Raw genomic sequence first — 23865 nt, forward strand, 5'->3', positions numbered from 1 at the left:
CAATAATAAATACATGAGGCAATCAAGCCATTCGAAACTAGGGTCAAAGTCGCATTAAATTAATAGCGTCGAGCCGCCAAAAGGACTCGCTCCAAATTATTTTAACAGTTGTTTGCGGGTCAAAGGAATTTCGAGCCTATCTAAACTTGGTGACTAACATCAGTGAATGGACCACTGTAAGTCCTCTGTTAAGCATCTGTAGGCTGCTCTCCATACAAATTTCATCGATTCATTAAAAGTGCAGAAATTCCAATTCTGGGAATGCCAAGTAAGGACAAAAATAGAAAGGAACAATCAAAACCTGAAGCTATGCAAAGAACTTAGTAAAAGTGACTAATCAGTTTAAAAAAATAAAGAACATTTTGATGGGGTTTTTTTTTGAACTGCTGTGGCGGGGGGGGGGTGGTGGGGGGTGAGATGGACGAGGTTGAGAGGAGGCTTAAGCGGAGCATAAACACTGTCGTGGAATTGTTGGACCATCCGGCCTATTTCCGTGCTGTAAATATAATGTGAAACTATGTTTTGCTACTGTTAGGCTCCATATGGTACACATCTGAAAATTAATACTGAATACTGAAAGGGGGCGGGGGGCGGGGGGAAAAGAGAAAAAAAAATAATCTTTTGAATGACAATAAAAAATAACATCCCCCTCAGTAGCGAAGGAGTATTTCTGTATCCAGATGCTACGGTCACATTCTCAAAACCACCTCTGCGAAGACATCCTCAGGAAATCTCGCTTCACAGAGACGACACGTTGCTGTGGCAACTACTATATTGTTCGGCCACTGCGGCGGCCATTTTGTTTCCGCCATGTTTGTCCATTTAATATGAAGCATAGCTCAGTCTTTCTCGTCAGGGAGTCTATTAGGAAAGAAAAAAAATCCATTTGCTTACTAAGTCTCCGCTCCTTATAAGTCATAAACAAGTCTTGATGGCTGGACCGTGGATCTTGAAGAAGTGCAAATCGTTAATGGAGGACTCCACAAAATTTTGGACTGTGATTGGCTGATGCTATGACTCAACTACGGATGTTGCTATGGTTACGCTTTGTTCTCAGGAATCCATTCTGGTTCGTTCCTAAACACCGTCTCCAGGGGAAGTTCACTCGGAGGGTTTTAGGTGTGGGTTCTGCCAGGTGAGGATTCAGGCCTGTAGTCATATTTATTCAGCGTGGTGGGGTAGTACGTCGTGGTGTACACATTTGTCTGCTGCAGAGAGGAGAAATAGTTGCTCCGATCATCAGGAATCAAATTGTTTTTGTTCAGCGTCTGGGGTAAAATAAAAAAGCCAAATAAATGCTTTAGGTTGAAAGCAACATCAGGCAATTTAAACAAATTGCTCCTTAGCTGACTTGAGAGAGAAAAGATAAGTAGTTGCATTTATCTAGCACCATTCACTGCCTCAGGACTTCTCAGGATGCTGCACAGCCAATGGCGTATCTTTGATGTGTACTGGCTGCCGAAATGTAGGCCGAGGCATTTTGTGGGCAGCAAGATCCCGCAAGCAGCAGTGAGAAAAATGACCAGATAATCTGTTGTTTTTTTTTTAATAATGTTGTTTGAGGGATAAAGGAGAACTCCCCTGCTCTCCTTCAAAAACAGCGTCCACCTGAGAGGGCGCAGGGGGCCTCAGTTTAATGTCTCAACTGAGAGATGGCACCTCCGGCAATGCAGCACTCCCCTCGGTACTGACACTGGCAGTGTCAGCCTAGGTTTTGCACTCAAGTCTCTGGTGTGGGGCTTGAGTCCACAACTTTCTGAGCTAGAAGCGAGCATGTTAAAGCACTGAGCCACAGTTGATGTAATGAATGCTGATAGCTAAAATGAACCTTTCTCCCCACCACCTCTTAAGTGAAAATTAAGTTTTCAACTGGTAATAACAATGTGTATAAGTTAAATAAAATGCAGCATGCAGTTTGAATAAGGTTTATGATGACTGTTCTAAGGCAGAGAATCCCAATGTCTATCGACTCTCCTGATAATTGAACTCCCTCATCAGTTAAAATACTATAACGGGAGGTCAGGGCAGGGAGTGTGATGGGTGCGGTGTGCACAGAAGCCACATGTCCCCATTGAGAACTCACTGACCCATCTAGGCTCCATTGGCTGTCTGAAGGTTACCAGAACCCTCTGCTTATCTGTAATAAGTCTATGCAGCTAATTATTCCTTTATAATACATTTACAATGCCTAGTGCATTAATCCGTAAAAACCCATCATGCTGGAGACAAGATTAGCGCAGGAATTTTATAATAAGCCTGGCTTTTAGCCAACTTCAGTTAAAACAAAGCATAAATCAGATTTGATGCCTTGATTATAAACAGGATTACTGCAAGCAAATTCCACTCCTCCCCCACTCAAAAAAAAAAGACCAAACTCATCGACAGTCTGGTTTCTTTTCAGCAATTTCATAGAATCTCATATGCGCAGAAAGGGGCCATTCAGCCCATCTTGGCTCTTTGAAAGAGCCAACTGATTGGTTCCAATGCCGCTGTTCTTTCCCCCATCTCCTTTCTCAGCTCTCTGCCTGAAGGCAGGTCCTTAGGGATCATTTGCTGATCCACAGCAAAACGCTGTCATTTTTTTTGCTATGGGTGTGGTGAGTGGCAGGCCCTGAGGTTACCCCAGCTGGAATAGGGATTGAACTCCAAGCTGTTGGCATTAACCTGATCTAACTGTCTAGTGAACTGAGCCAACTGGGCCCCCTTCCCTCTGATAGCCCTTCAAAACCTCCCCACAGCAAATCGTTTGCATAGCTGAAAATGGACTGAGCGCCCCTGTACCAAGCCCTGTGTGAGGAAGGTTTGGTGTAGGGCTTGTGGAATGCCACTGGAAATGGAGGCGGCTGTTCACAGCCCTCGCCCACCTGTCTCCTTGCCCTTCCTACAGGTGGAGGCTCATCCTGGGCTACAGTCCCATGAACATAAATCTTGACCACCTGACCTTTCTTTGTTTGAGAGATCTGGAGATTGAGCCTTGATGGGTTTTTTGACTCTGGTGGCCATCACTGCAGAACCCAATCTTGCCCTTGCCCAACCCTCACAGGCTTTTTCTCGCACCGAAGGCTAATACACAGCCTGCATGGGTCAGTGAGTTCTCAATGGGGACATGTGAAAGCGTATCCCTTCAAGTAATTAACCATTTCTCTTTTGAGAGTTATGATCAAATCTGCTTCCAATGCTCTCTCAGACTGTGCGTGCAAGATGGCGAATTGTTGATCTCAAGAGCTATTCCCTGTTTTTGTTAAGATCCCAAGTGTTGACAGCGGTCGACACACCATGGGCTGCGTGCAGTCGTTAACGATATAAAACCTAATTCCAGAACGTGGTTGAGAGGACGTGAGGGTCCTTGAGAGAGGGTGCGGAGGAGAATTACTAGAATGGTTCCAGGGATCAGGAATTTTAGTCACAAGGATAGGGATTGGAGAAACTGGGATTGTTCTCCTTGGAGCAAAGGAGATTGAGGGGAGATTTGATCGAGGTGCGCAAGATTATGACAGGTAGACAAAGAAAAGCTGTTCCCATTAGCTGATGGTGCAAGGGCCAAGGGACACAGATTTAGGGTTTTGGTAAGAGATATGGTGGGGTGGTGGGGGTAAGGCAGTGAGTGTGGTAATGAGCTGGAACTCGCTGCCTACGAGGGTGGCGGAAGCAGAGACGATCCCTGATTTTGAAAATCGGATGGGTGCGTGGGAAATACACTTGCAGGGCTACGGCGATCGAGTGGGGGAATGGAACTGACTGGGTTGCTCTACAGAGAGGCGGCATGGACTCGATGGGCAGGTTGGCCTCCTTCTGTGCTGTGACTGACTCTGTGGGCAGAATTTTAAGCTCCCCCCACCGCTGCCCGGTTTGTAGACGGTGGGGCGAACATAAAATTCCCCGGATGGGCTTCCCATTGGGTCCTCGCTGCAATTTTACACAGGGACGGGTGAAGTCTCGCTTGGCCCACCCAACTTTGCCCCATTTGAGGCCCTTAAGTGGCCAATTATTGACTACTTAAGGGCCATTTCCTGCCCTGCCTCAATTTTTAGGCTGAAGGGAGGAATTACAGAGTTTGGGAGGAGCCCAAAAATGATCGGGTTCAGGCCTTGGATGGGAAGGGTTGGGGGGAGTGGTCTCCATCAGCAGCCCCCTCCCCTTAAGGTTCGGTAACTGCAGGACCTCGCTCCCTACCCTGGCCTCTCTGGCCAACACGCCAATTCCCTTCTCTCCACCCTCCCCCCCAACGTCTCCCCTACCCTCCACGTCTTGAGACGACCCCCCCACAAAACTTACCTCTTCCTGGAATCCTGGGGTTTAGGCTCCGGGGGCTGCACGCAGTCCCAGTCCTGTTCACTGCAGCTTCTGGCGCTGCAGTGACTAAAGAGCTGCCGGCCAATCAGATTGTCCAGGAGCTCTCTGAGGCGGGGAGTCCCGCTTCCAGCCAATTGACGCTCGTTGGGGCGTGAAAGGGCGGCAGGGTGGACAGTGTCGGTAGGAATGTGTTTCCCACCAACTCTTCGGTTGGCGGGAAAAGAAACCCCGGCCTTTCCAAAATTCCTGGCCTATAACTGGGTCTTGTCATAACACACAACATCAAACAACAAGCTCTGATCTTACGGGGTCTGAGTGAGCAAATGGAGTTTGTTCACCAAGAGCCACAGTTCAGCACAGGAGTGAAGGGCCTAGGAGAAGGGAAAATGCCACTTTCAACACAATTAAGAAGTACTAACATTCCTGCCCTCATTAAGAGACTGGATGTGTAAATTTAGAATAACTCACCAAGTGCAAATCCCCATTACCTTGATCTCCATTGGATTGTAGAGTTCGTTCTTGTTACCCTGACTGCTGCCTTTGTAATTCAAGTGGTTGGGAGTGGTTGGATGAATGACTGTAGACTCCTGAGATTGCCTGTGGCATCGTTGGCAATATGCATAGATCAGCAGGGTGATGAGGGTGGCACCCAGGAAGCAGGAGACTCCGGTGGCAATCAGATGGTAGACGCTAAAGGCTGGGTGAATGAATGGTTAGGAACTTCAGAGAAGCACTGGATTTAAAGTCACAACCTTCAAACCACACTGGAACACAGCTTAGACATGCTACCACACCATCGAGCTATTGTTCATCGAACTCCAAAGGCACGTTGCTGTGGGGAAGCATCACCAGCTCCCCGTGACACCCTGTAACTCACCCTGTAACTCAATCCTGAGGTACATAACATTGTCTCCTAATTCTGCCTCTGTAACTAAATCCTCAGGTACACCTAAGATCATATAAATTAGCAGTCCCTCGAGCCTGCTCCGCCATTCAACAAGGTCATGGCTGATCTGACTGTGGCCTTAACTCCACTTTCCTGCCTGCCCCCCATGACCCTTGACTCCCTTCTTGATCAAAAATCTGTCTAACCAGCCTTCAATATATGCAATAACCCAGCCCCCACCGCTCTCTGAGAATTCCAAAGGTTAACGACATCTGAGAGAAGAAATTCCTCCTCATCTTCGTCTTAAATGGGAGAGACCTCTTATTTTGAAACTGTGCCCACTTGATCTAGATTCCCCCATGAGTGGAAACTTTCTCTCAGTACCTACCCTATCAAGTCCTCTCAGGATCTTACATGTTTCAATAAGACCTTCTCATTCTCCTAAACTCCAACTTGAGTACAGGTCCAACCTGCTCAACCTTTCCTCACAAGACAACCCCTTCATCCCAGGAATCAGCTGATTGAACCTTCTCTGAACTGCCTCCAATGCAAGTATATCCTTCCTTAAGTAAGGAGACCAAAATTGTACACAGTACTCCAGGTGCAGTCTCATCAGGGCCCTGTACAGTTGTAGCAAGACTTCCCTCCTTTTATACTCCATCCCCCTTGCAATAAAGGCCAATATTCCAACTGCCTTCCTCATTACTTGCTGTACCTGCATACTAACCCTTCTTGTGATTTATGTACAAGGACACCCAGATCCCTCGGTACTGCTGCATTCTGCAGTCTCTCTCCATTTGGAAAATATTTTATTTTTCTATTTCTTTTTGCCAAAGTGGACAAGTTCACATTTTCTCACATTATATTCCATCTGCCAATTTTTTGCCCACTCACTGAACCTATCTATATCCCTTTGCAGGTTGCATCCTCCTCACAACTTGCTTTCCTAACTTTATACTGTCAGCAAGTTTGGCTACAATATTGTCAGTCCCTTATTCCAAGTCATTTATATAGATTGTAAATAGTTGAGGCCCCAGCACTGATGCCTGTGACACCCAACTAGTCACAGTTTGCCAATCTGAAAATGACCCATTTATCCCATTTCCTGTTCACTAGCCAATCCACCATCCATGCTAATACATTACCCCCAACACCATGAGCTCTTATCTCTTGTAGTAACCTTTTATATTGCACCTTATCGAATGGCTTTTGGAAATCTAAATACACTATCTAAATACACTACATTCACCTGTTCCTCATTATCCACCCTGCATGTTATATCCTTAAAGAACTCTAATAAATTAGTCAAACATGCTTTCTCTTTCACAAAACCTTGTGGGCTCTACTTGATTTTACTATGATTTTCTAAATGCTCTGCTTCATATTACTGCCTCCAAGTTTTCTCCCTGTAAGGTACACATTACTGTCCCCAGTACTCACTCTTTAATAACCCTCAGGTACACATTAGTGATGCACTTGGAAATGAGAGACAATGGTATACCTGGGAATGTGGAGCATTTAAGAAAGCAAATGGCATTGTGGGCTTTAGAAATATAGCCATGAAGTACAAAACCACAAAGTTATAATGAACCTGTAGAAAACACTAGTTTGGTCCCAGTTTGGATACTGGGCCTGAGTTTAGGCACCACACCTTAGGAAGGACATAAAGGCTTTAAAGAGGGGTCATTCAAGAACGGCTCTAGGGATGAGGGATTACAGTTGCCTGGATAATCTGGAGAAGCTGGAACTGTTCTCCTTACAGCAGAGAAGGCTAAGAGGAGATTTGAGAGAGGTGTTTAAAATCATGAAGGGTTTAGACAGAGTAAATAAAGAGGAACCGTTTCCAATCGCTGAAGGCTCGATAACCAGAGGGCACAGTTTTAAAGTGATTGACAAAAGAACTAGACGGGACAGATGAATCAGAGGAAAACTTCTTAACGCACTGAGTGGTTAGGATTTGGAATGCGCTGCCTGATAAGGTGATGAATAGCGAATAAATAGTAGCTTTCAATTGGACAGATGCTTGAAAGAGAAAAAATTATAGTGACATGGCAAAAGAGTAGGAGTGTGGGACTAACTGGATTGTTCTTCGAAAGAACCAGCACAGATTCCATTTTTTTAAATTTATTCATTCACAGGATGTGGGCATCCATGGCTAGGCCATCATTTATTGTCCATTCCTAATTGCCCTTCAGAAGGTGGCGGTTGAGGGGAGGGGAGTTCCAGGATTTTGACCCAGTGACAGTGAAGGAATGGCGATATAGTTCCAAGTCAGGGTGGTGTGTGGCTTGGAGGGGAACTTCCAGGGAGTGGTGTTCCCATCTATCTGCTTCCCTTGTCCCTCTAAGTGGGTTTGTAAGGTGCTGTTGAAGGAGCCTTGGTGAATTCCTGCAATGCATCTTGTAGATGGTATACACTGCTGCCATTGTGCATCGGTGGCGGAGGGAGTGAATGTTTAAGGTGGTGGATGAGGTGCCAATCAAGCAGGTAGCTTTGTCCTGGATGGTGTCGAGCTTCTCAAGTGTTATTTGAACTGCACTCATCCAGGCAAGTGGGGAGTATTCCATCACACTCCTGACTTGTGCCTTGTAGATGGTGGACAGGCTTTGGGGAGTCAGGAGGTGAGTTACTCGTCACAGGATTCCTAGCCTCTGATCTGCTCTTGTAGCCACAGTATTTATATAGCTAGTCCAGTTCAGTTTCTGGTAAACCCCAGGATGTTGAGAGTGGGGGATTCAGCAATGGTAATGCCATTGAATGTCATTGAAGTGGCCTCTTTCTGTGTTGTATCATTCTATGATTCTATACGGTTTGACCTGGGAGATAGCCATGTAGCTGCGAAAGGGAGATAATGATATCCTGGGGAATGATTTATTATAGAGAGGTGAAGTCTCAACATTTGGTTCCCAAAAAAATGCCACAATCTTTCAGGCCACAACAGACTCTCTCAAAAGCAGTTTTCTGTAGCATTGTCATGACTAACCTCCGCAACTGCTGTCACTCCCAATCGCCGATTGAATCACTGCAGGAGAGAAAAATAATAATATTTAACCTCAAAGGTGCAGCACTTCAAATCCCAAACTGAGGTAGATTCATAATTACAATCAATAGTCGCAACTGTGTGGTGGTTGTTATTGGGCTACTGATTCAGAAGCCTGGACTAACAATCCTGAGACTAGTTGTTTGGTAGCACTGAGCTCGAGTATTGCTGAAAAAAGAGACATGTCAAAGCTTTTCGTCTTGCACTCATCAGGACACTCGCAAGACACTTTGTTTTGGATTTCCAGCATCCGCAGTAGCTTTTAGCTTTTTGTTTTTAACTCCCCTTACATTGGTATCCTTGGGGATGTCCTGATGAGTGCAAGACGAAAAGCTTTGACATGTCTCTTTTTTCAGCAATACGCGAGTCCCGAGACTGTGAGTTCAAATCCCACCACGGCCGTTTGAGGGCTGAATTCAGTCAAAAATATCCGGAAAGGGGAAAGGCGGTATCAATGTGGCCGTGAAGTGGTCGGATTGTCGTAAAGACCCAAGTGGTTTACTAAAGCCCCTTGGGCAGGTAAACCCGCTATCCTTCCTGCTCTGAGCCTTTAGGTCACACCCATACTGACATGACTAACTCTTAGCTGCCCTCTGAAGTGGCCTATCAGCCATTCAGTCTCATCACCCCCTTCTCCAAGGGAAGGGCAATAAATACCAGCCCCACCAGGGAATGGCCACATCTGAACCCTAACCCTAACCCTAACCCTAATGCGCCCGAAATAGAAACCTTCTCTCCTTGAAAGGACAATGATATCCCAGTGACAGGCTTCCTACACACCACCAGTCCATAGGGCTATCGCTAGCTAAAAGTGGACGGGGTCATGTTTCCTTTGCTGCTTGGGTTAATTAAAGAAAGAGCTTAAAGTAAAGTGTAATCCCCTCTCACAGAAATGACCTCTCAGAGTATATCAAATAACTCTGAATCTCAGTCTCTATTGTTGGCTAATTGAACACAGCAAGATCCCACTGTAGACTGTAGTGAGCCACGGAAAGATTTACCCCACAGAAGGAGGCCATGCAGCCCATCGGGCTCGTACTGGCCAAGAAAAAGGCTTCTGCCTTCCAGCTCTAGGTCTACAGCTCTATAGATAATGTCACCTCAAGTGCAAATAAAAAAGCCTTGCGTTGGGGGAGATGGTGGCGTAATGGCAATATTACTAGACTACTAATCCAGAGGCCCAAGCTAATGCTCTGGGGACATGGGTTTCAAACCCATGGCAGCTGGTGGAATTTAAACTCAATTAAAAAAATCTGGAATATAAACCTAGTCTCAGTAATGGTGATCATAACAATCATCATCAACTGTTGTAAAAATCCATCTGGTTTGCTAAGTCCTTTTGGGAAGGAAATCTGCCATCCTCACCTGATCTGGTCTGGCCCACATGTGACTCCAGACCCACAGAAACGCGGTTGACTCTTAACTGCCCTCTGAAATGGCCTAGCAAGCCACTCAGTTCAAGGGCAATTAGGGATGGGCAACAAATGCTGGCCTTGGCAGCAATACCCACATCCCATGAAAGAATAATAAAAGAAAATTATATACTGCCATTCACAACCACCAGACATCTTGAAGTGAGATACAACCGATGAAGTACTTATGAAGTGCAATCACTGTGTAATGTAGGAAGCCCAGCAACCACTTTGAGCACAGCAAGCCCCCATAAACAGCAATGTGATAATGACCAGATAATCTGTTTTTTGTGATGTTGAGGGATAAATATTGACCAGGATGTCAGGGAGAACACTGCTGCTCTTCTTCTAAATACTTCCATGGGGTCTTTTATATCCACCAAAACAGGCAGAAGGTGTCACAGGTTAAAGTCTCATCTTAAAGACAACACCTCTGACAATGTCACTAGGAGGGTCAGCCTTGATTTTTTATGCTCAGACTCTGGAGTGGGGCTTAAACCTAGAACCTTGTGACTCAGAGGCAAGAGCCAACTGAGCCATGGCTGACACCATATCTAACAACGAGATGAATGCTCGGTTAATCGGCGGTAATCATTGAGGGAGGCATGCTAGCCAGTTTATTGAATCTCAAGCTTGGCTGGTCTGTCGGTGGAGACCTTACTTTGAATTCTTGGAATGGCCAGTGAGCTGTTAATGATTCTTTTTGAAGCGGTCAAATGAATATCCGGTCAAGAATGGAATTGGATCTCAGCTAGGGTGATACTAGGGATGTCAAAATGGGCAGCATCACCCTTAGCTTTGGGGTCTTGTGGTGTAGTGGGTAGCATCCGTACCTCTGAGCCAGTAGTTCTGGGTTCAATTCCCACTTCAGGACTTAATGGCCATGGAAGGTGTGTCCATTATGTGACAAAACAGGTTGACTATCAACCTGTAAATCCTTCCAATACACCTGATGGCAGGTGGTAAGAGTGGGAGAGTTTCCTGGTCAGCCATACTGCAAAAGCAAACCACTGCAGTACTTTGCCAAGCATAATCATGGACCAATCCAACAGAAGTACATGATTGTCAACGTCCTCTTAGGGCATGGTACCTGGAGGAGAATCATGGGGTTGGGTGGTGAGGAGGGGGAATAAGCTAAAGGCCCTGGATCTGATGCTATTCAGTGGCCATTGGTATTTTACCCCTGTGGGCATTGAGGGCAGATGTGATGCCAGGTAAAACTGCCAACAATGTCTGTGGAGGATGATGGGGCGAATAATCGTCTCTTTTTCCTAATACTAAATTTTCACTGTTCCATGGAACGCCACGGGTCAGTTCACTGCTATGCTTACCAGGAATTTCATTGTAGAGACACTGCCGGAACTGAGTGCTGTTCCCCACGCACTGCGTTGGCCCTGGATTGAGAATCTCACAACGGCGACTGCGAAATTGTGCATCCTCTTCATTGCACAGACTCCATTCAGTCCACACTGACCAGCCGCCTTTCAAATCAGAAGACGATGTTTTTAATCTCCAACAAAATGGAATCGATCGTCTAATATATAATGTTACATTCAAGAAAGAACATTCCAGCATTTCACAACTTCTTATGTCTTTCAGGAACATCTGAAATTGCTTCGCTTACAAATGAATTACTCAAAAGTGGTGATGATCATTGTTCTATTTGGCTTGATTTTAAAACAAGGTGCAAGGGTACTGGGAAAAATGGCAGGAGAATGGCACTAAGCCAGAAGGCAGAATTTTTCGCTGAGTGGGCAGGCGCGCACCCAACCCGCTCGAGCGTGAGAGGGTGATCACGTCGGGCGAGTGCCCCAGCATCATCGCGCACTCGCGCAATATTTCCGTCAACGGGCGTGCGCTCAACTCGGGAGTGCGCCCGCCATCAATTAAGAGGGCAATTAAGCCCATTAACGGCACAATTAACAGAGATTTTTCGTTGCCTGTCCAATGTCATGGTTGGCGGGCGGGCAAATCAGCCAGGCGGGCCCTTTGAGTATTCCAGGAAACCTCATCCACGGGTGGGATGAGGTTTCCGTGATAAATCAAAATAATAATTATTTTATGTGGACAGCATTTTCATAACCTACATTTTCAGCTGACCGATCATGAAGCTTGTGCACTTTTTTTCCGGTTTCTGTGACCTTTAGTTTAGGTTGTTCAGGTCTCCAGCTCAGTGAGCGCTCGCCCACGACCCCCAGCGCTCGCCCTCCTCCTGCCCCCACCCCTGCAGTGCTGAGCCTCTCAGCACGCCTTTCACGCTGGTTGGCCAATTAGCGTTCCCCGGCCGGTCCCGGACCCGCTGATCGCATCCGCCCGCCGAACTGAAAATTCTGCCCAAATTGCCCATTTAGAGAGCCGGTGTAAACATGATGGGCTGAATGGCCTCCTTCTGCACCATAACAACTCTGTGATTCTGTAAAAACCCTCCATGACCTCAAGCATTCCTATCTCTGTAATCTCCTCCACACCCAAAACCTTTGTGATATCTGCGCTCCTCTAGTTCTGGTCTCCTGAGCATCCCGATTTTAATCGCTCCACCATTTATGGTCGTGCCTTCATTTGCCTGGGCCCTAAGCTCTGGAATTCCCTCCCGGCCTCCCTACTTTGCTTTCCTCCTTTAAGGCACTTCTTAAAACCTACCTCTTTGACCAAGCTTTTTGCCATCTGGCCCGAAATTTTTTTATGTGGTTTGGTGTCATATTTTGTTTTATAACGCTCCTGTGAAGTGCCTTAGAATGTTTCATTATGTTAAAGGCGCTGTATAAATAAAAGTTGTTGTTGTTATGTTAGGCAAAGAATCAAAAATAGGTAGATAAAACTGCAATCGAACAATGTGAGGACTTCAAAGAGGAGATGTTTCAGAAATGGAATAGACAAGTTCCCACAAGGGAGAAAGGAAGAACATCCAAAGCTAGAACTCTGAGGCTATCAAAAGACATATTAGAGATTAAAATGGGACAAAGAAAGGAGGCTTATGACAAATGTAAGGTACATTAGGGAACCAAAGTGAATATAGAAAACACGGAAGAACATGGAATAAGATGAGAAAAGAGGGAGTATGAGAATGGATTAATGGCTAAGATAAAAAGAAACCTCAATGCTTATAAACATATAGCTTGTCAAAGCGTATCCAATGGAAGTGTAAGCCAAGTCAGCACCAAGTAAGTTATTCATGAGGTACCGAGTAAGTGCTCTGCATCCGTGTTCACTAGAGGACAGGGTGCTGCCAATGTAGCAGTTGGGGAGGTAGTCGTGATATTGGATAGGATAAAAGCAGATAATGAGGAGGCACTTAAAAAGTTGGCAGAACTCAAAAGTAGAAACATGACCCAGTCTGGATGAGCTGCATCCGAGCGTACTGAGGAAAGTATGGGCGGGAATTGCAGAGGCTCTGGCCACAATATTCCAATCCTCTTTGGATAAGGGGCAGGGAGTGGTAAGAGGACTGGATATTGCAAATGTTACACCCCTACTTGTAAGAGGGGAGAGGGCTAAACTTGGAAATTACAGGCCATTCAGCCCAGCATCTGCTGTGGGGAAACAATAACTTGGGGCAAAATTAATTGGCTTTTGGGCTAATAAGTAAATGTCAGCAAGGATTTGTTAAAAGCAAATCACCTTTGACCAAGTTGATTGAGTTCTTTGATTAAGTAGTGGAGACAGTTGATGAGGATTGTGTACTTGATGAGGGTATTGTACTTGATGAGGATTGTGTACTTGATGAGGGTAGTGTACTTGATGAGGGCAGTGTACTTGATGAGGATTGTGTACTTGATGAGGATTGTGTACTTGATGAGGGTAGTGTACTTGATGAGGGTAGTGTACTTGATGAGGATTGTGTACTTGATGAGGGTAGTGTACTTGATGAGGGTAGTCTACTTGATGAGGGTAGTGTACTTGATGAGGGTAGTGTACTTGATGAGGATTGTGTACTTGATGAGGATGGTGTACTTGATGAGGGTAGTGTACTTGATGAGGGTAGTGTACTTGATGAGGGTAGTGTACTTGATGAGGGTAGTGTACTTGATGAGGGTAGTGTACTTGATGAGGGTAGTGTACTTGATGAGGATAGTATACTTGATGAGGATTGTGTACTTGATGAGGGTAGTGTACTTGATGAGGATTGTGTATTTAATGAGGGTAGTGTACTTGATGAGGGTAGTGTACTTGATGAGGGTAGTGTACTTGATGAGGATTGTGTACTAGATGAGGATTGTGTACTTGATGAGGATTGTGTACTTGATGAGGGTAGTGTACTTGATGAGGATTGTGTACTTGATGAGGATTGTGTACTTGATGAGGGTAGTGTACTTGATGAAGGTAGTGTACTTGATGAGGGTAGTGTACTTGATGAGGGTAGTGTACTTGATGAGGATTGTGTACTTGATGAGGATTGTGTACTTAATGAGGGTAGTGTACTTGATGAGGGTAGTGTACTTGATGAGGATTGTGTACTTAATGAGGGTAGTGTACTTGATGAGGGTAGTGTACTTGATGAGGATTGTGTACTTAATGAGGGTAGTGTACTTGATGAGGATAGTGTACTTGATGAGGGTAGTGTACTTGATGAGGGTAGTGTACTTGATGAGGATTGTGTACTTGATGAGGGTAGTGTACTTGATGAGGGTAGTGTACTTGATGAGGGTAGTGTACTTGATGAGGATTGTGTACTTGATGAGGGTAGTGTACTTGATGAAGGTAGTGTACTTGATGAGGATTGTGTACTTGATGAGGATTGTGTATTTGATGAGGGTAGTGTACTTGATGAGGGTAGTGTACTTGATGAGGGTAGTGTACTTGATGGGGGTAGTGTACTTGATGAGGGTAGTGTACTCGATGCTGTGTACACAGGTTTTCAAAAGGCATTTGGCAAAGTAGATGTGCTGACAAAATTAATGCCCAAGGAATTAAAGAAGCAATGAACAGTGTGGATATGAAATTGCCCAAGGGACAGAAAGCAGAGTAGTGGTGAATGTTGTTTTTCAGCCTGTTTGTGATAGTGGTACCCAGGGGTCAGCATAAAGACCACTATTCTTTTTGATAATAATAATGACCTAGACTTGAGTAGGCAGGGCATAACTTTAAAGTTTGTAGATGACATGAAACTTGTAAATATAATGAATAATGGGAACGACTGCAATAGACTATGAAGGAACATAGAGGGAGTCTGATAGAGGTAGCAACAGGGAGGTAAGGTAATTAGCCATAGCCCACAAGGGACCATGGGCATCTCTCTCCATTAGAGAGAGAGAGACAGTTCCATACAGCTTGAGGGTACCACTAAATGAACATAGTCACGCCGTTCCTATAAATTCTGCCTGGCATTCAATACATTGAACTCAACAGTGGCTAATTACATATGAACAATATTACTTCCACCTTCCACCTGAGCCTGTCCTTTCTGGAGCTGGAGGCATGTTGTGTGGGCAGATTCCAGTCATGGGCTGTTGAGGAACAGCTTGTGGCTGCTCTGGACGGAGTCACTGACAATTGCTGCCAGGAGTTCACAGTTACCACCGAGTCTGCACTTTTCAGTTGGCTCAGAGCAGCAGGCCGAGGCCTTGTGTGGGACGTCACCAAACCCAGGCAGTTCGTACTCTTGCAGCCAGGGTAACTGGCCAAGGGTTCGAGTGTGAGAGGCGACTACGATTGTTGGCACCACAAGCACTGAGGGCGCAGGCACAGACCCCATACCTGCAGCATCAGCTACCTGCGTTAAAGATGGCACAAACCAAACAGACACAGCAGAGAGGAAAGGAAACACTGTCTTGACAAAGTCCAGCCTGAAGCGCCTGCTCCCTTCACCACTGATGTCGCGGTGGATTAAGATCTTTCCTTGGGAGATTAATGCCGATTCTAGGAGACTTCCAGCCTTTCTGGAAGGGTCGGAAACCCTAAACTGGCACAGGGATCGAACCCAGGCCATTGGTGTCACTCTGCACTGCACTGCACTCTAGCCAACTGAGCTAACCGATCCCCACCCACCCCCATGCAACAGAGAGACTTGGGAGCATAAATTTGTAAATTTATATGTACAAATATTGCACACAAATATTTGAAGATGGGAAGGACAAGTTGAGAAGTCTGCTGGGAGGTATATGTGTCCTGTGCTTCATTCGTAGAGGCAGGGAGAACAGAAGCAAGTAAGTTATGCTGAACCTTTACAAAACACTGGTTGGGTCTCATCTGGAGAACTGTGGTCGATTCTGGGCCCCGCCCTTTTGGAAAGCTATCAAGGCCTGGGAGAGGGTGCGAAACAAACATTTGGCAGAATGGTACAGGAACTTCAGTTATAGGGGCAAACTGGAGAAGCCGGGATTATTCTCCTCGGAGAAGAGAAGGTTAGGGGAAACATTTGATGGAAGAGTTAAAAATTTAGAATGATTATAACAGCGTAAATGGCAGAAGGTCAGTAACCACTAGACACAGATTGAAAATAATTGGCCAAAGAGCCAGAGGTAGCATTTACACAGCAAGCTGCTGTGCTCTGGAATGCACTGCCTGAGAGCAGATTCAATAATAGCTTTCTAAGGGAATTGGATGAATCCTTAAAAGGAAAAAGATGACAGGGCTGTGGGCATATAATGGAGGATGGAATAGGGGGATGCAGTGATAGATGAGGATAGAGGAGGCTAGAGTGGAGCATAAATGCTAGCACGGACAGATTGGGCTGAATTTCCTGTTTCGGTGCCTCATATCCGATGTAAAGCTCCACGGTCCTGCGGCACTTGGGAACACTCCGTGCCGGGAAGAAACAGGCCCTGCAGAAGTAACACTCCCTTTAAAATGCTTGCTTGCCTTACCGCACGTCAATCGTCAAGGGGCCATACAGTGCCACAAGCAGGCCACGCACACCGTTCAGATGTCGGTGGGAACACTGGCTATGGAGAAAGAGCTGGGAAAAGCGGGCTTAACTGGGACAGCTCTCCCGAAGAGCTGGTACTGGCAGGATGGGCCAAATGGCCTCCTTCTGTGCTGTACAATTCTACAGTTTTATGGCGTGCGGCAGTCCTTTTGAGGATGGAAGACCTCGCAGCCTGCGGTGAGACGAATGGTCTGTGGATGGGAGACATCAGGAGAAGGATGGATCTCAAACACCAACCTTCTGGCCCAGAGGGGAGAGTGCTGTTTTACCAGCTTTGTGCAGCTGAGGTTTCAAACAGTTGCCCCCTATGTAGTGCCTGGTGGTTACACTGAAATACAAGATGCAAAGGAATGGCCACATTCAGCCACAGCCCCTTCACATCCCCAATTAGGGTTTTTCCCCCTTTATCTATCACCTCTTTTAGTTAAAACTTGTTCTTGGTCTGTGCTTCACATTGGCAACACCGCATTTCATTGCTAGCTTAAAAACAAAGGTTTTTTTTTTAACAGTATCTATTTTTAGGGGTGTCCTAAAGTGCTCTGCAGCCAAGGAAGCACTTTCCGAAGTGTAGTCACCACTGTAATTTAGGAAAAGCAGCAGCCACTTTGTGCACAGCAAGCTCCCACAAATGTCAATCTGATAATGACCAGGCCATCTATTTTTAGTAGAGGGATAAATAATGGGTCAGGGTACCGGGCAGAGTCTCCCTCCACTCTTCTTTGGAAAAGTGCTGTGCGATATCTTATGTGCACCTTAGGCAGCAGACAGAGTGCAGTTGAACGTCTCATCTGAAGGACGGCACCTCCAACAATGTAGCACTCACTTAGCACTGGCGCTGGGAGTGTCAGCCTCGATTTTGTGCTCTGGTCTCTGGGGTGGGACTTGAACTCAGAGCCTTTTGTCTCTGATGTTAAAGCAAAATACCGCGGATGCTGGAGATCTGAAATAATACCGGAAAGTGCTGGAAAAACTCAGCTTCAGGTCCGAAGAAGAGCCACACTGGCCCTGAAATGTTAACCCTGTTTCTCTCTCCACAGATCTTGCCAGACCTGCGGAGTTTTTCCAGAACTTTCTCCTTTAGCCCCTGAGGCAGGAATGCTACCCACTGAGCCATTGCCAGCAGCTTATTCCGAAAGGCTTTCTTCTTGAACTGAGGTAGAAGGTTAAACTTGAACAGAAAGCAAAGGGGTGGGAGGGGGACAAGGCAAAGGGAAATTAGAGAGGAGCGATTCAGAATGGAGATGCAAAAATATAAATGGCACAGGGAAATAAAAGAGAGCTTGAAAGAGACACGAGGATGGGTGAAGAGACAGTTCAGTGGGAGAGAGACGCAAAATTAACTGGACAGAAGAAGGGTCTGATCTGAAGAAGGGGAATACGGACTCAAAACGTTAACCCTGTCTCTCTCTCCATAGCCGCTGTCAGACCTGTGGAATTTTTCCAGCATTTTCTGTTTTTAGTTCAGATTTCCAGCATCCGCAGTATTTTGCTTTTGTATTATTGAGTGGACAGAGGTCAGTGTGCAAATACTCAGTGAATAGGAAGCAGGAGTGAGGGGTAACAGCAGACAGACTCCGAATGGAAAGAGGGAGGTGCAGAGAATGAGACAGGCATAGAGACTGTGACAGAGAGAGAGAGAGAGAGAGAGAGAGTGCCAAAGAGAGTGTCAGAGAGACAAAACAACGGAGAGATAAAGAACACCAGAGAGAGAGAGAGAGAGAGCAATGGAGGAGAGTGACAGAGCACCAGGCAGAAATGAAGAGAGAGAAAACCAGAGAGAGAGACAGAGAGAGACAAAAAGTGGGAGAGAAGAGAGAGAGAGAGAGAGAGAGAGAGAATGAGACAAAGAAGCAGAAAAGAGAGAGAAAAACAAGCACAGGTCAGCCAGCTATTGAGATACACGAACAGAAAGAAAGTGAAATATTCAGACAGACCAGGGCAAGATAATAACAGGGGATAAAGAGAGAAAACATTCTATTTCATTGATTTTGTTCCTCTGGTAAACAGGACTGAACACACTGAAACAATCTCACTGTTCCAAAATCGCCCCTGCTGCTGCTCATACCATCCACACAGGAAAATTCACGAACAAATCCATTCTGAACACACCTGGCAAATGGACTGCAATACAAAACAGTCTCAACCCAGGAGCGCTGGAGACGTGAAAGTTAATCAGGGTAAGGTTTTGAGCAGCGCTGCTGCTGGCTAGACTGTATAGTTTGAGAACAGGAAGAAAATGCATGTGGGTATTCACTTATCCAATTACTGGCCTCTCTCTGCAGGAACTAGAGGGGAGTTTCTTGCACATAAATCGTAATTAACGAGGGTAATTTGGAAAAGTATCTCATTATTTCTAATAAAGCACTTTGATGAGGGAAAACTACAGCAGTCACCTTGCAGCTTTTCAAGCCTCCTTAGTGAGACCGCTTCCTGCTGTGCTCAGTGCTCAGTTCCCCCGTCACTGGCTGCAGCAGTGAACACAATGGGGTCAATTGTCACCCGCCCTGCAGCTGCAGCTGAGGTTAGGAATCCTTGTCAGGCTGGAGGAGAGGGGGGACGATGAGCCCGAAATCTCTACACTGGACGTTCAAGTCGTCACGTTCGACTATCATGTCGCTGAGATCAGCCATGATGCTCACTGAATAAACAGGCTCCAGGGACTGAGTGGCCCACTCCCAGCTCCCCCCAGGCACTGAGGTGTACGGAAAGAAAGGCCTTTTAAAAATTACTCACTCATGGGATGTGGGTGTCACTGGCCGCACCGGCATTTATTGCCCATCCCTAATAGGGTCAAATGCTGCAGGTCTGGACAAGCCAGGTAAGGACAGCAGATTTCCTTTCCCTAAAGGGCATTAGTGAACCCAGACGGGTTTTTAATGACAATCGGCAATGGTTTCCTAGTCCGCATCAGACCTTTAATTCCAGATTTCTACTGGATTCAAATTTCACCATTTGCTGTGATGGGATTCAAACCCGGGTCATTGAGCATTACCCTGGGTCTCTAGAATACTAGCTCAGTGACAATACTAGGCCACCACCTCCCCTTATTTGCAGTTAGTTAGTGCCTTTCATGATCACAGGACATCCCAAAACACTTAACAGCCAATGAAGTACTTTCCGAAGTGTAGTCACTGTTGTATTGTGGGAAATGCAGCAGTCAATTTGACCACAGAAAGCTCCCACAAACAGCAACGTGATCTGTTGCAATGTTGACATTGTGGGTAAATATTCACCAGGATAATGGGGCCAACTCCCCTGCTCTTCTTTGAAATAGTGTCACCAGATTGTTTACATCCACCTGAGAAGGCAGACATTTAACATCTCACCCAAGAGATGGCTCCTCTGACAGTGTAGCACTCCCTCAGTTCTGCAAAGGAGCGTCAACCTAGAAATTTGTGCTCAAGTCTCTGGAGTGGGACTTGAACCCACAACCTTCTTGATTCAGAAGCAGGCATGTAAACCATTGAACAAGGACAGGTACTGGTAACCCAGAAAAATGTTGCAGGATGGGGAGTGACTCTGTTTGGCCGTTGATTTCCATTACCTGTGCTAGGCAGAGACCAGCTAGATTGCCATAGGCAGGAATAATAATCACAGGCTACTCTCAACTTTCTCTAGCAGATTCAAATGTTCATTGGGTGGAGGCTTCAATTTTCTGACATTCCTAATCACTAGGGGAAGATGGCATAATGGTAACATTACTGGGCTAGTAATCCAGAGGCCCAGACTAATGCTCCTGGGGACATGGGTTCAAATCCCACCACAGTAGCTGGTGGGGTTTAAATTCAATTAATTAAATCTGGCATTTGAAGGCTTATGATTATTGTACCTCTGAACCTTCAAGAGAAGTCCTTATCTGGACCAGGCCCACAGCAATAGCAAGCCTTTCAGAACAGGGTAACTAGCAAAGAACAATAAATGCTTTGCCAGCAATGCTCCAAATCCCATGAAAGAATACGCTTTTAAAAAGCCGGGGTTTGTGTGTGGAGCGTGGGTTCGGTTTGGAGGTAGAGGGAGTGTTTTTTTTTAGGTTACACACAATCTTTTAATAATTATGAACACCTCAATTTGATCACCCCTTAACCTTCTCTGGTCAAAGCAGTACAAGCCTAGTCTGAAAACTGAAACGTGTTCCAATTCCTTCCGAGCGCAACAATTCAGCAAACATAAAAACCCTTACAAAGGATTGTTTTATGACCATGTAAATGATCTGGATGGAACGTGTACACCATAACAGTTAAGGAGGCAGTAGCAGGCTAGACTGTGAGGATGAAGAGCAGGAAAGCAACATGCCATGGGACTGGTGGCACACACAGAGAATCCCACTCCTTTAATTTATTTTTCCAAAGGTGTTTCATTTTATCCTCGAATTAAACAGTGACAGTGTGACGGGAAGGGGAAAAGAGCTCCAACTAGCAAGAGGCATAACATTGTACCTGATGGCATGATGTTCTTTTTACTTTAAAAGAAATTAGGATGCGGTAAGGAGGTCGTTGTGGTGCAGTGGGTAGTGTCCCTGCCTCTGAGCCAGAAGCTCTGGTTTTGAGTCTCACCCCAGGGCTTCATGTCCAAGGAAGGTGCGTCCATAAACAGGTTGAGAATTCAACTTGCAAATCCTTCCAACACAAGCCAGTGGTAGACAGTGAGAGTGGGAGAGATTCCTGGTCAGCCAAAGAGCTTCGGACATTCGACCATCACTCTCCATAACTACAGCATGCATGTAAGAGTGCTTGTTGCTACAGCAACTCAGGCTCCCGAAGTGAACTATAACACACCAACCCTGGGCTTCTGACAGAAGCAGTGGGGAATGAAAAACTCATTTAGGATGCTGTAACGAGGAGGCTGTAAATCCTTTCCAGTAATGAGCCAAACTGAGCTGAAAGGCCCTTTCCCTCTTCATTCTCATCTAGGTAACCCTGGAACACAATCACTCGGCCGTCACAGTATCCCTTCGAGCTTTCCGTGACTGGCGCTTCATCGAGAATGCGATGGGCATCCTTATTTTCCTTAATGTGTGCGGTTTGATTGGGCCAGTTATTTTTGCTGTACTCCCCTTCCGTGGGGAATTTTTTTAGGGATGTTTGTGTGGTATTGTGCGATGCAAAGCTTTGTTAGGACAAAATAAGAGCTGATTGGCCTTCCTTAACTGGATCTGCTCTGGGACATGCTGAGGCTGCCCCTGTGCGCATTACTATTGCTGCGATCTCTTACCCGGTCCCCGTAAGTCAGAAGAAGACCACTGCGCGCTACTTGCTTTTCTTTGACAGCACCTTCCAAAACCCCCCCCCGCCTCCAAATGGAAACTGCGGCAGGTGCATGGGAGCACCGCCACCTCCAAGTTGCCCCCCAAGTCACAAATCGCCCTGTCCTGGTGTGTATATTCCTTAATGGTCACTGGGTGAGAATCCTGGAGTTCCCTTCCTAACATCGCTGAGGGAACATCTTCACCACACGGACTGCAACGCTTCGGGAAGACAACCAACCACCACCTTCACTAGGGCAGGAAATGCTGGCCTTGCTGGTGATGCCCCCAAATCTGTACTGCCCCCTCACCCCAAAGAAGCTGTAACCTTTTAGGCCAATGGAAGCAATTCTCTAACATTCTTTTGGAGCAGGGATTAGAGTTGAGCCTCTCAATACTGTCAACAGACAACAACATGTCTTCACGCTCTCCTGCCTAAGCGAGACAGAATAAACAGTGTACCTTCACAGGCCTGAGTGTTGCAGAGAGCTTCCTCCGTGTGCAGCCCGATACAGATGTCCCCACTGTTAGCCGGCACTGGGTTGGTGCAGGTCCGTGTGCGCTGGTAGTGTCCACCTCCACACGTGGCCGAGCACAGGGACCAGGGAGACCAACAGGACCAAGCTCCCTTAACTGAAAACACAGTGGCGAGAAAGAACGGAGTTGAAAATTAGTCCAGGTGCACAAACCCTGTAAACCCTGTGCCCCAAACAAAAACAGAAAATAAAATGCTGGAAAAACTCAGCAGCTCCGGCAACATCTGTGGAGAAACAGGGTTAACATTCCGAGTCCTTATGACCCTTCTTCAGAGCCCTGAAGGGTTATATGGGCTCAAAACATTAATTCTGGTTCTCTCTCCACAGATGCTGTAGGGACCTGCTGAGTTTTTCCAGCATTTTCTGTTTTTTGTTTCAGATTTCCAGCATCCGCAGGATTTTGCTTTTAACCCTGTGCCTCAGCTGGTGGCTCTTGAAGGTGACGGGTTCATAGCCTCGGTCCAAAGATTTGAGCCCAAGAATCTAGGTTGACACAGTGCAGTACTGTGGGAGTGCTGCACTGTCAGAGCTGCTCTTTATTGGATGAGTTGTTAAGATGGAGACCTGTCTGCTCTCTCAGGTGCTCTCTAAGGCCGATGCTCTGAAGAAGAGCAAGACAGCTCTCCCTGCTGTCCTGGCCAATATTTACCCTCAAACCACATTGCTCAAAAGGATAGAATATCTGGTCATCTGCTGTTTGTGAGCTTGCTGTGGCTGCCGTATCACAACGGTGACTAAATATCAAAAGTATTTGATTGGCAGAAATACGTTTTGGGATGTCCTGAGAAGGTGAAAGGCACTATGTAAGTGCAAGTTCTTTCTTGTCCCCTGCAACTCCTCCCCTCCTTGAAGAGACCTCTACCCAAGGGTGCATGTTATGTGGGGCATGGTTGCTCAGGCACCCACCTCCCTCTGATACCTGCCTGGGGACGGCATTCTTCATGCATGAGCTTATGAGATGCCACAGGCTATAAGGACTGCAGAGTGCAGAACCTCACACTTTCCAGCAAGAGTTGGATGGACAGTTACTGGGAGCAGGAATCCAGGCTGGTTTCCCTTCTACCACCCACCCCCACCCTAGTTCACCTGAGGCCAATTGCTGAGGCACTATTCAGTTAAATCACAAACGTCAGGCGTGGTGAGGCTTGGACTTAAACTATTTTCCCCATGTGGCCGAATAGCCGAATGGTCACAGCCAGAGTTCGCAGCTGAATGAAGAACTCATGGGCAAGATACAAGATACTAGCAAGTCTCTGGGATTTGAATCTCAGCAAGGAGTCAGCTCTCTGAGGGAAGGAAGGTTGGAAAGAAAATAAAGAAATGAAGGGAGAACTTGCATTTGCGTAGCACCTTGTCACAGCTTCAAGGCCTCTCAAAGGCCCTCACCATCAATGGGATAACTTTGAGTTACAGTCACGGTTGTTAGGTAATCAAATGCAGTAGCCAATCTGCGTGCAGCAAGATCCCAGAAATAGTAAAGTACTGCTTGAGGGAGGAATGTTGCTCAAGGCACTGAGACTCCCTCAAACGGTGCCACTGGATATTTTATTTTTCCACTGGAACAGTCTCAGTTTAACGTGAACTGAAGTGT

The 23865-nt window shown here is 46.2% G+C and overlaps 1 protein-coding gene across 2 annotated transcripts in view; it reads right to left on the bottom strand.

The window, feature by feature from the left end:
* Positions 1 to 599: 599 nt before the first annotated feature.
* The window catches only part of sema5ba (sema domain, seven thrombospondin repeats (type 1 and type 1-like), transmembrane domain (TM) and short cytoplasmic domain, (semaphorin) 5Ba), a 344144-nt gene continuing 320878 nt past the window's right edge, over positions 600 to 23865 (bottom strand). For both annotated transcript variants that reach the window (XM_078552610.1, XM_078552611.1), the window contains exons 19-23: positions 22201 to 22371; positions 10963 to 11112; positions 8163 to 8201; positions 4782 to 4990; positions 600 to 1268 (exon numbers count right to left, since the gene is read on the bottom strand). In XM_078552610.1, the coding sequence (XP_078408736.1) occupies positions 1116 to 1268; positions 4782 to 4990; positions 8163 to 8201; positions 10963 to 11112; positions 22201 to 22371 (722 nt within the window). In that variant the 3' untranslated portion in view covers positions 600 to 1115. The remainder of the gene's footprint in view (positions 1269 to 4781; positions 4991 to 8162; positions 8202 to 10962; positions 11113 to 22200; positions 22372 to 23865) is intronic.

Source organism: Cetorhinus maximus, chromosome 11 (genome assembly GCF_964194155.1).
Source record: "Cetorhinus maximus chromosome 11, sCetMax3.hap1.1, whole genome shotgun sequence".
Lineage (NCBI taxonomy): Eukaryota > Metazoa > Chordata > Chondrichthyes > Lamniformes > Cetorhinidae > Cetorhinus > Cetorhinus maximus.